This window comes from Hemicordylus capensis, chromosome 13, assembly GCF_027244095.1.
Source record: "Hemicordylus capensis ecotype Gifberg chromosome 13, rHemCap1.1.pri, whole genome shotgun sequence".
Taxonomy (NCBI): Eukaryota; Metazoa; Chordata; class Lepidosauria; order Squamata; family Cordylidae; genus Hemicordylus; species Hemicordylus capensis.
In genome coordinates, this window is record NC_069669.1 from 21,924,691 (window position 1) to 21,935,898 (window position 11,208).

At 43.2% G+C, this 11,208-nt stretch overlaps 1 protein-coding gene across 8 annotated transcripts in view; it reads right to left on the reverse strand.

Annotated features, from left to right (window-relative positions):
- The window catches only part of OTOA (otoancorin), a 64,819-nt gene that overhangs the window by 38,438 nt on the left and 15,173 nt on the right, over positions 1 to 11,208 (reverse strand). Inside the window, exons 1-6 of one of the 8 annotated variants that reach the window (XM_053276538.1) lie at positions 10,799 to 10,852; positions 9,032 to 9,227; positions 1,646 to 1,764; positions 735 to 763; positions 597 to 627; positions 473 to 500 (exon numbers count right to left, since the gene is read on the reverse strand). In XM_053276538.1, coding sequence (XP_053132513.1) covers positions 473 to 500; positions 597 to 627; positions 735 to 763; positions 1,646 to 1,727 — 170 coding nt within the window. In that variant the 5' untranslated portion in view covers positions 1,728 to 1,764; positions 9,032 to 9,227; positions 10,799 to 10,852. Of the gene's footprint in view, positions 1 to 472; positions 501 to 596; positions 628 to 734; positions 764 to 1,645; positions 2,511 to 9,031; positions 9,228 to 10,621; positions 10,651 to 10,798; positions 10,865 to 11,208 lie in introns of those variants that run through there. The other 7 variants (XM_053276541.1, XM_053276542.1, XM_053276539.1 and 4 more) reach the window with 7 other exon arrangements.

Below are 11,208 nucleotides of genomic sequence, written 5' to 3' on the forward strand. Positions count from 1 at the left end.
AACTAAAACAAACCACCAGACATAAGCAGTAGATAAAACATTTTTAAAAGATGCATTTTAATTGATTTGTTATTAATCATGATAATATTATTAATAGTAGCAATATTTATTATTAGTATTATTCTTAGCACTTATCTTTACAATAAAAATGTAAAGAACAATCGAGACATGAGTATCACAGGTCTGTATTGGATAGCACCCGTGACATCCCAAACTTGTCACTTTATGGACGTTTATCTAATGGGAATTATTTAAAAACCTGTTTCAAAATGTAAATTCACAAAAATGGAACTCAGGATTGGCAGTTCAGCTATGTAAATTGTCACATGAATCTTGGGAACTAGGATTGTATTCCTAGCCTAGATTCATATTTGTCATCCAATATTTTCCAGTAAGTCTTGTTTCCATGAGGCTAGTTCTCCAACCAGCTTCAAACTTCAATACAGACTAAAGACTGCTAATCATACATTACCTTTGGAAATGAAGTATATCAAGGAGAGCTAAACAAGGGAGACAGACCAAAAGATTAATATACACTCCTGAATAACGTAAGAAGGATTTTGCAAACAAACACAAAACTGTGACAACACAATTACCATTGAGATACTTTCCAGCGATGGCTTCTTCCTAATAAATACATAGAATACGATTCTTGTAATGCAAATATAGAGATTATGGAATGTTGCTGAAAAGATTTGTTAATTTAAAAAAAATATATATATATATATACTAACCACAGTCTTCTGGAGTTGTGGAGGCAAATCTAGGAAAAGAAGTAAACAGAACTGCTTTCCAAAGGCAGAAAATAAAGCACCATCATGAGTAGTTTAAATGAATGCCCTTTAGGTTACATGTATCCTTGAAGGACAGATACTGCAAATGTGAAAAAGGCTTTGGGAAGGGATCAAAAGTGACCTATGAAGATGATGAGAACATTTTGCGGAAGCCTCTTCAGAGACAAACACTCAACAGAGAAGATTCTGCTTGTGAAGAATCAACTCTGTGAACAAACATATACAATTCCGACAGGGAGATGTTCAATTTTGAAAGCACGTACTGCACTTCAAGTATAAGTGGGCACTTACATCAATACAATAGTGGATTTGGAGTCATTAATGCTAACTGACCAGCCTTTTTGTCAGGCAGATTGTTGGCTAATAATTCCCAGAGCCCATCTGATGTTTCTTAAGGGCTGAAGATCACCCTGGAAGGGGGCCTATGCTGGGAAATGAATGGCTCTCACATTTTTGCCAAAGCGGCCCTCCCTTGAAAAATTGTGAAGATCCACAAGTCTCTTCTGTAATTTCTCATTCTGACACTTGCACTATTCTCTGGTTCCCGCTGATCAATTATGCTAATAATCACCAATATGTTCATCATCAAAAGGCCATTAGACATGTTGGAAAGATGCCCTTACAGTATGATAGCCCTGGGTTCTGTATATATCATTTTATTTTTGTTATGGTTTATGAATTGTATGTTTCACAAAATGTCAAACCACAAATTTTTAAAGAAAGAAAAATAGAGTGAATATCACCGCACTAAGGGATAACCAAACCTCCCTTTCAATCAAGAGCAATATCTGTAGCTCACGGAACACACAAACAGCATTATTTCTGTGACTCTAAAAAACATTTCCTTTTACCTTGACTAAAGTTCTGCTGACTCTCCATCTCCGCATGATTCATTAACATCAGCAGGAAAAATATCCGCAGGTCCTGGAGCATATCTCCAATGATTTACTGGAGTCCAGACACTTGGATTCTAATAGGAAGTGAAGAAGAAAAGGCTTTTGCGAGCTAAATAAATAATCTTTGCATAATTTTCTCTGCTTGGTTGCAGCTGTACAGAATTTGTCTGATGCGATGCTAAAATTGTAGCAAACTAAAGTCCCTGGACACGGACACACAGTCCATTTGCGGCTTGATATTAAAATATTGTTAATTACAGAACTTGGACGCATTGCCTTTAATAGCAATTGCCTCGTTATGTTAAATTGACTATTTCAAAGTCATTTTGAATTTGATGGAAGCTAGAAATGGGTGCCTCTGGTTCTGGCATCCTTTCTCAAAGCTATTGCATGCCTGCAGGCTTTCAGCATTGACATCGCTGGGCACATGAATTCAATCAAGGGACTTATGCGAGCCTAGTGGGATTTTTGACTTTAAATCACTGGCTTCTTCTGTGCCATAATGAACTTGGCTTTTCCAATTAGATTTCAGAAGCAGTTTGCCATTCAGGAAAGGGGGCTGCCGTTTAAATACAGATCTGAAGTTGGGCAGAGCCAACATCAGTACAAGGCACCTTGGTCAACTGCTGAGGCCTGCTTGGGTCCCTTGGGGACGACTGGGTCTAGCCAGCAACTATAGAGTGCCCTCCATCCTTTTCATGGCAGTGGACATGAGTTCCTTTCATTCTCGGTGATCTAGAAGCAACAACCACCATATTCTAGCAAGTGGCGGTTGCCAACCGCCCTTTCCTGCACCTGCCCACGTCCCTCATTCAGTATGGTATCTGGCACCACAGGCAAGCAAGGAGCCCCCCCTGAGATCAGAAAACCAGAGCAGACCTCCCCCCTTGGGCTCACAGACATGGTTGGACGGTGAAGCTCGGTGTCTGTGAGCCCAAGGGAGGGCCTGCTCCAGGTCTGAAGGGGCCCCTCAGCAACCTGGTCTCTGGTGGGCCCCCTTCCTTGCCTGTGGTGACGGACATGGCACTGTATGAGGCACTCTGGGCAAAAGGCACCCACTGTCTAGAATGTTGCTGTTGCCTGGAAGCCTCCGTTGGATTGGCAGAGAGGCCTCTGTGCCCACTGAGACCACTGGCAAGTTTTATTTTCTGCTGTTTGATTTTAATGCCTGTGGGTACCATGCAAGGCCAGATTATGCCATGCTGAGGCATACACGGAATTTAAAAGGCCCCAAGCATTTCCCCCCCAAAATTGCTATTCTAACAAAGAGGACAATGCAAATAGAAATAAGAAAGCTTTGTTTTTATCTGGTAAAGATGCAATGAAAAGCTAATAATGTAACAGAAACAGTCACCTTGCAGAAAGCCTATTTGCATTAGAAATACCTTTAAATGTAAAACTTGAAATGTAATCATGTTTTTCTGTTCAGAGGCCCCTCATGATGTGAGGCCCTAAGCTGTTCTACTATGAGCACTCTAGCTGTTTCAAAGGGTGATATATATTCGTGCATTGACTATAAGTTATTTTAAATGTTTGCAGTAAAAAAAAAATCACTTGGTCCTCTATAAATTTATGTTTGTTGATTATTGGTTAGGAATTTTCTTCTTCTTGGTATCATCTTGAAAGAGGCATTCTCACTTCCTTGCCTTGGAAGAGGTTCTCTCACACACAGGAGGGAATTTCTCTCCCAAGATGGAGCTTGCCCCTTCAGTTTTTAATAAGTGCTTGCATTAATAATAAAAATTTAACTGCCAACTCATTTTGTTGATCAGCATCATGATTAATTGAAACAATACACTGATGATACACAGTTGCAGCATAATTTTTTAGAGATTCAAAGGCTGGGCTGACTGTGCAGTTTTCCCTGAACTTTGCGCACAGACCTGCAGTTGATTCAAAAAGAGCAACACAGAGCACAAAACAACATTCACAATAGTGTGATTGAAGATGATTAAGCATCGGATCTTGAGAACAGCCTGGTTCATGAGACCCATCTATCCCCCGCACACTGAAAAGCGCTCCTCTTTCAGCAGCTCCAGGGGAGTTCTACAGTACCTCTGTGTCATTCATAAGTATCCGGTTCCCCAAACAATGGAGCTGGTTGTGTTTGTTTCTGCCTTGGCCCTATTAATTTTACAGGAGGGTTTGCGATTACACTTCCGTGGCTTGACAAATCCACTGACTCCTCCACTCTCTGCAGTCCCTGATTTAATTATTCAACCACACATCTCCTACAAGCAGTCGCTTTCCTTTTAAAAACCCTTCTGCATCATGGCCACAGAGAAAAAACAGGGTTTAGAATACTACTTTCGGTAGGACTGCCAAATGGAAGAGAGAATGGGCCTCCTTTAAGAGATACCAAAAAAGGAAGAGGAGGCCATTTCAGCGGGCAACTTCCTCTTCTCTCCATCGACTGAAGGCACAGGATGCCTGTCCTCTTTTCCATATGACAACAGCCCTACACGGGGGAGTTTCCTGGGGGAGCCTGTCCTTGGGCTCCTCTCTCAAGCCCCAGTCCTGCGGCAGCAGGATTCAGGGCTGAGTGCTGGTCCAACCTGCCTCTTCAGCATCCAGCTCCAACTCACCACCGTGAGTGTGGGCTGTGACTGGTGAGGCCTCGACCAATCAGTGCTAATTCCGGCTCATAGGCACCTAGGAAGCTGCCTTCTACTGAGACAGGCCCTTGGTCCATCTGGCTCAGTATGGTCCACGCTGAACGGCAGTGCCTCTCCCGGGTTGCAGGCAGGAGTCTTTCCCCCTCTCACGTGTTCGGATCCAGAGTAAAATTCGGGCAAACCGGGTGGCACATCTGACATCTGGGTAAATCCAGGTGGAATTTAGCAGCCAGGTGCAGGGGACAAATTCCGGGGGCTACCCTAAATCCCGAGGGACATGGCAAGGCTATTCCCAGCCCTACCTGGTGCTTTTACGCACAGCAGGTTTTACCGTGGGTTTCCAGGGAAGCTTTACTGCAAACTCAAAGTTGTCCAAAAAACACCTCGACACTAATAGTGGGTTTTTTTTACCCCGGATATACATCAGGTTACATTCCAATGCCCAGTGAAAAACCCAAATTGTGTGTGAACTGCTGCCCAATAACTCACAGGGACTTCAGGATAAATCTAGCCGATATGTGGATGCACCCCCTCCATTCCGGAAGAGATGCGAGTTAAAGGGCTTCAAAAGCCCCGTGTGAAAAGCTTCTGAGAGATGCTGCCAGAGACTGAACCGGGGACCTTCTGCATGTAAAGCAGATGCTCTGCCACTGAGCTATGGCCCCATCCCTGAAGGGGAATATCTTACAGCAGACAGTACTCACATGTAGTCGACCATCCAAATGCAAACCAAGGGGGACCCTGCTTAGCAAAGGAGCGCACACTATTCCCCCCCCCATTTTCATCAGGACCAGAAACTTTGTCTTTTTTTCCTTCAAAATCCAGATGCCGAACTCTGCACCCAACAGCAAATGCCACTCTTGTGCTGAATCAAAGGGCCCCAAGAGAACCCTTTAGACATTTTTTACTCACCAAGGAATCATATCTTAAAACAGAAACCGAAGAGCAACAGCACACCATTTGCAATCTGCCGTGTATTCAGTCCTATAAAGTTTCTCTCCAGTGATGATTTTGATACCAGATCCTGAGCCAAGAAGGTGATCCTTCTTGTAAGCGTTTTATTCAACTGTCAGGTTCCAGGCAGCAGTGGTAATAAATTCCCAACCTTATCGCCAGGTTGTTTGCGTGAAACAGAAGCGTTTGTGCTGATCTCCAGTTGGCATTGCACTGCAGGGCTGTGCTCAATACCCAGGAGGCATGATTGACGATAATGGAGGACATGGAGAGAGAGCCCGTCCCCTCCCAGGCATCTTTCTAGTCTACTGTGAATGCCAAATGCTTTAAACGAGGGAGTTCTTGAAAATTTTGCAGGGCCAGGAAACAGCAGTGCAGAGGCCAGTACACCTCCAGACGGGTCTCTTGTCATGCTAGTTGGGAGGAGAGCTGGTCTTGTGGCAGCAAGCATGAATGGTCCCCTTTGCTAAGCAGGGTCTGTCCTGGTTGCATCTGAATGGGAGACTTGATGTGTGAGCACTGCAAGATATTCCCCTCAGGGGATGAGGCCATAGCTCCATGGAAGAGCAGAAGATTTCAAGTCCCCTCCCTGGCAGCAGCACCTCCAAGATAGGGCTGAGAGAGAGATTCCTGCCTGCGACCTTGGAGAAGCCGCTGCCAGTCTGGGTAGACAATGCTGAGCTAGGTGGACCAAGGGTCGGACTCAGTATAAGGCGGCTTCCTATGCTCCAGCTATTCGTTGCTTTTTGCACTTTGGAAAGGTGAGGAATTGCAACATTTCCTTCCACACCCGCGTTTATACAGAAGGGCTGTTCTCATGAGCAGTGCTCCCTGCAACAGGGAATCGAACGCCGGTTCGAATGCTGGCGCCTCCCAGAGGAGGCACTGAGCCGGCTCGCACACATCCCTATCAGGGGCTGCTGGGACTAGCACCTGGAACCTGGAGGACTGAGTGCTGTTGCCCCGGGTGGTGAACCGACAGCATTATCCTCTCGGCTCCAAAGCACTATCCCCAAACATGGCTACATGTCCCAGACAGCCGGTACCCTTCGGCATCGCCCTGAGCAACTGCACACCCTTGAAGTTGCAGAGCTTTCTCCCAGCAGCTCAAGAAGGATGGCAGAGAGGGGCAGGTCATTTCTTAGGGCCATTGGGTAGAAAATGACTTCTACCCGGGGCTCTGAAACTTGGTCGGAGTTGCCCGGAATGAACCAGAGTCGCCAGGGATTGACCTCCGACACGCAACGGTATGCCCTCTGCTACCGACAGGAAACCATCTTATTTATTGCAGTGTATTAGTAGTAATAGTAGTAGCAGTTCCCTGACAGACAGCCGCCCAGCTTCTGTTTAAAAATATATAGTTTACAACTTACATTAGTGATAACAGTTACAATATATGTGTGATAACAGCATGTCTATATCCCAGACAGAAGGATAATGCACAGCACAGAGTAATGTAAAGCAGTCCTCACACCAAAGAGAAACGATCTATTGGGAAACCACGGTGGGGAGACAGTGTGTGGAGTGGGGCATTATGTATCAGGATAAAATGGAGAAGCAACTTAACAACAGGCTTGTCAGGAGTCGTCTCTGGATCCTGGAAGGATACACTCAGTCATGAAATATACACACACACACACAATATAAAAAGGATGACTAGCAACAGAGAGAGTAAGAGGAAACCAAATTTAAGTATCCTTAACTGCCACCTTGTGAGCTGCATATACATATTTAAAAGTCCATCAGTTGCTGATGAAGGTGTAAGCCAAGACATTCATCATAAATTTGGTCTCCTCTAACTTTCTGTTTGTCAGTCATTTAGTGAAAGCCTGTGATGAAGGAAATAGTGGAATCTGTGATAAAGAGGACAAAACCAGTGCTTTCCAAATGAGGACGTAAACATAAAGAAACATGCCCGCAGTTCCTGCCTGTGGGCTTCCCAGAGGCATCTGGTGGGCCCCTGTGGGAAAAGGGGTGCTGGACTAGATGGGCTTCCTTGGGCCTGATCCAGCAGGGCTGTTCTTATGTTCTTTAACTTTGCTTGATATGTAGTATCAACAATCACCGTTTTACTGTCTGAAATATCTGCCTGAAATGTTAACTTCTGACATTTTTGTGGGCAATGAGAATTCGCAAAAGACACCTTATCATTATTTACAATTTTTGCTATAAAGCATATGTATATACTGCTTTTCAACAAAAATTTTCTCACATCCGTTTACACAGAAAAAGTAATAAATGGCCCCCTGTCCCAAAATGGCTCACATTTGAAAGAGGGAGGGTGTTCTTGATACCTGTTCTCCCATCATTTTCTCTTGCTTTTGTTTTTACTGTGTTTGACAGAGGAAGACTATGCAGAATTATTTTCATTTAGGTCACAACTGACATAGGATTTGATCCTTTTGACATTGAAAGCCAAATTGCCAAACGTCAACATAAAAATTAAAATGGGGAGAACTGACAACTTGATTCTGACCCTTTTAAACACTTCAGCATGGGGAGGGATCCCGATTTTTCCTCAGAAACTCAGACTAAAAGCAAAGCAACAGAGCATGTTAAAACAATGAACTGAGTTGCCAACTAACCACAATCTCCAAATATTCAAAGATGAATGGACAAGCATTCTCTGTGAAAGTTAGAAGTGGAGAGGTAGTGGATGGGAAAGAGGACCTCAAATTCTGACTCCCCCCATGCAAGATCTGTGAAGCTGGTCAAATTCTGGAGACTGTAGCAGATTTTAATCAGGGCTGCTGTAGATCAAAGAGGTTTTCTTTCCGGAAGATGAGACTGCGACGGAGACATAAATTTTTCTCCTTGGCAGATGAAGACAAAGCGGCAGGTTGAAAAAGGAAGGGGAAAGAAGCTCAGGAATACTCAAGAACATCTATTATTGCAGAACGGCAGATCAGAGAGAATAAGAAGTAGGGAAGGGAAGGAAGAAGGAAAGAGGGACTCTCTCTCTCTCTCACACACACACACACACACACACACACACACACTTACCTGACTTTGTTGTTTGCCGTTCCTTTGCACTCTGCAGCTTAATGATCACGTAGCTTTCCAGCAAGGCAGTCACTTGAAACAGACAGAGGGGGTAGGTAGGACCGCCCCACAACCTAGAGTAGGATACGCTGAGAGATTCCCAAGGCCTAGTAAAGTGCTAAACCAGAGACCCAGCTAAAGGCTGGATTGTTATTAAGTCCCTCAGCAGTATACCCTTTAACCATACTGACACTGTGCACAAAATCGTAACCGACATTCTAACATTTACAGAGATTTATCTCTCAGGGTTGTGGTTTTGGTTCGGTTTTCTCCACACAGCCTGCACATTTAGCAGAACATAATGCACAAAGGTAAACTGCAAGCTGCCAAATATGACTGCAACAAATTAAACATATCTATGTGTAAACAGAAGAACCAAAGAAATGCCATGCAAGATATGAAGTAAGTTGAAAAAGTGCAAACAGTGTCATGAGTTCTGTATTATAATTCCATTTCCAATTTTGTTCCACAGCCATGCAGAGATAGAGGACTCGATTAGCAAGCCAGAGGTTACCAGTTTGAATCCCCACTGGCATGTTTCCCAGACTATGAGAAACACCTATATTGGACAGCAGCAATATAGGAAGATGCTGAAGGCATCATCTCCTACTGTGCGGGAGGAGTTGCCTACCCCTGCTCTGAACTATATTTAGCACAATCCAGTCTGTTGTGATATTTAAACAGAACCATTTTCAGCAATACTTGTGAAGATAACCCCACAAAGATTCACCTTGTACAAATAATGCTTCCTCCTTCCTCTTTCTAGAGGCTTTGTGGATATTTGGAAACTCAGTCTCTCTCACTCAGCCTGCTAATTTATTCCTCTGAGCTAAACATACCAAATTCCCTTCACATAAATTATCTTCTCTGTCATCTTCATAGCTTTCTTTTCACGGGACCCCTTTTGGTCAATGTCATGTCTAGACCTGAATAAGATAACCAGATAAAGGCTTATTAGTGCTGAAAAGGCGGTGCTATTAACTTTTTTTCAGTTTTTGACATGGCTCTCTGAAACAGTTTATGCCACTGATGGACAGAGTCTATTTCAAAGAGGATAGCAAGTTCTCTATTGTAAGGAGCTTAAATGGGGGAAGACAACAGAAGGAAGAGAGGTAAACTGAGGCAGACATGATCTATCGTATTTACCCTAATAGAAGGTGTCTCTGAATTTCAGATGACCCCCTTAAAGAACAGAGATTACATACAGGTGATACCTGTATTTACCTGAAAGGAAGTAGACTCTGAATTTAAGACAATGCCCTGATTTCTAACATCAGAGAACTTGCCAGAAACAAAAACACACTAGTCTTGGATTCAAGTAAATATGGTATTCAGCCTTGAAGCCCTCAGCATTTTTTTCCTCATTGTTTTCTATATCTGGAGACAAATATAGCCACACAAAGCAATGGCATTTTGCTCCAAGACAGGGTGAAATTTGTCTTTTTTTGCAGCTTTATAGTAAGAGGGCCTAAAAGGGGAAGGGGAAGAACCCTTGCTCACTGGGCCAAGAGGCACCTTCTGTAAAGGTGGCTCTCACATGTCGGATGCTGTCCCTGCTCAGCCCTGCCTAGGTCTCCACTTTGTATTGCTTTTTAGAGTGTGAGCCCCTTTGGGGACAGAGAAGCATTTTCTTATTCCTTTTGCTATGTAAACAGCTTTAAGAACTTTTTATTGTTGTTGAAAAGCAGTATATAAATAGTTTAACTAATAATAATAGAAAGTATGCACCTTAATACAGGTAGTCTAATGTATTTCATATTAAAAGATTTATAAAATATGTAGTTCTATTCACACTGAAAAGTAAGTGCTTAGTGTTTGTCAGGTAAGTTATCACAATGCCTTTAAATTCATTGGCCAGAACATTGGAAGGGGCGGGGTGGGGGAGAGAATAATTCCCTACCATATAAACTGAGTACATACTATACACTTCTTCTACATTTTCCCTTGCACCTCCTCCATCTCCATTTTTATTTTCAACAACAGCTGAAAATTCAGCAAAGGGACATGGAATATCCCTGAAGTTGGAGAACACCCACCCACCAACTGCAGATCTGGACCCGTATGTTAAGCATCTGTTGTATTACAGATCCCTCTGTAATACATCATAATACATGTTGTATTACAAGTTCCCTCCCTGGCTTCTCCAAGATAGGGCTGAGAGACTCCTGCTTGCAACCTTGGAGAAGCTGCTGCCAGTCTGTGAAGACAATACTGAGCTAGATAGACCAATGGTCTGACTCAGTATATGGCAGCTTCTTATGTATATTTGTATGCTACCCTTCATCCTGGCACCCCAGAGCAGTACGTTCTTCACACCTACCAACAATACAGATTAATACTGGAAGCCTTAAATCCTTCACTTTTCTTTTTTTCTTTCAATATGTAAGACACAAAGCGGAAAAAATCATGACTGACTTTCCATGACTGACTTTTTAACTACTTTCCAGCCATTACTTATGCTGGTTACAATGAAACTCTTCCTCCACAGAGAGATTACCTGTTTTGAATGCCCCTGAATGCTTTCCTCAAGGTAAAATATCCAAAGTTTAAGCTACACTGCCATCTAGAGAGAGAGAAAGGAAACCAAATTAATTATAGAGATTACTGTACAAGGAGGTTCGTTTTCCTTTTCCCATGAAAGGCAAACTTCATTGGCTCACTCAGTTTTCGCTGGAGGTGGGCACACTGGAAAATGATCTCGCTCTACCCAAAAAATCTGCTTATTTACAGATATAGAGGGGAAATGGTTGTAGGAAGCACAGATTCCAAATAATTCCTAGATTATTTCACACAGACCTCTGAAAAACCTAAAGAAAATGGGCTGTTTCTATCAGCTACTTACTGTATTAAAGTGTGCCATCAAGTTGATTTTGACTCCTGCTGCCCACAGAGCCCTGTGGTTGTCTT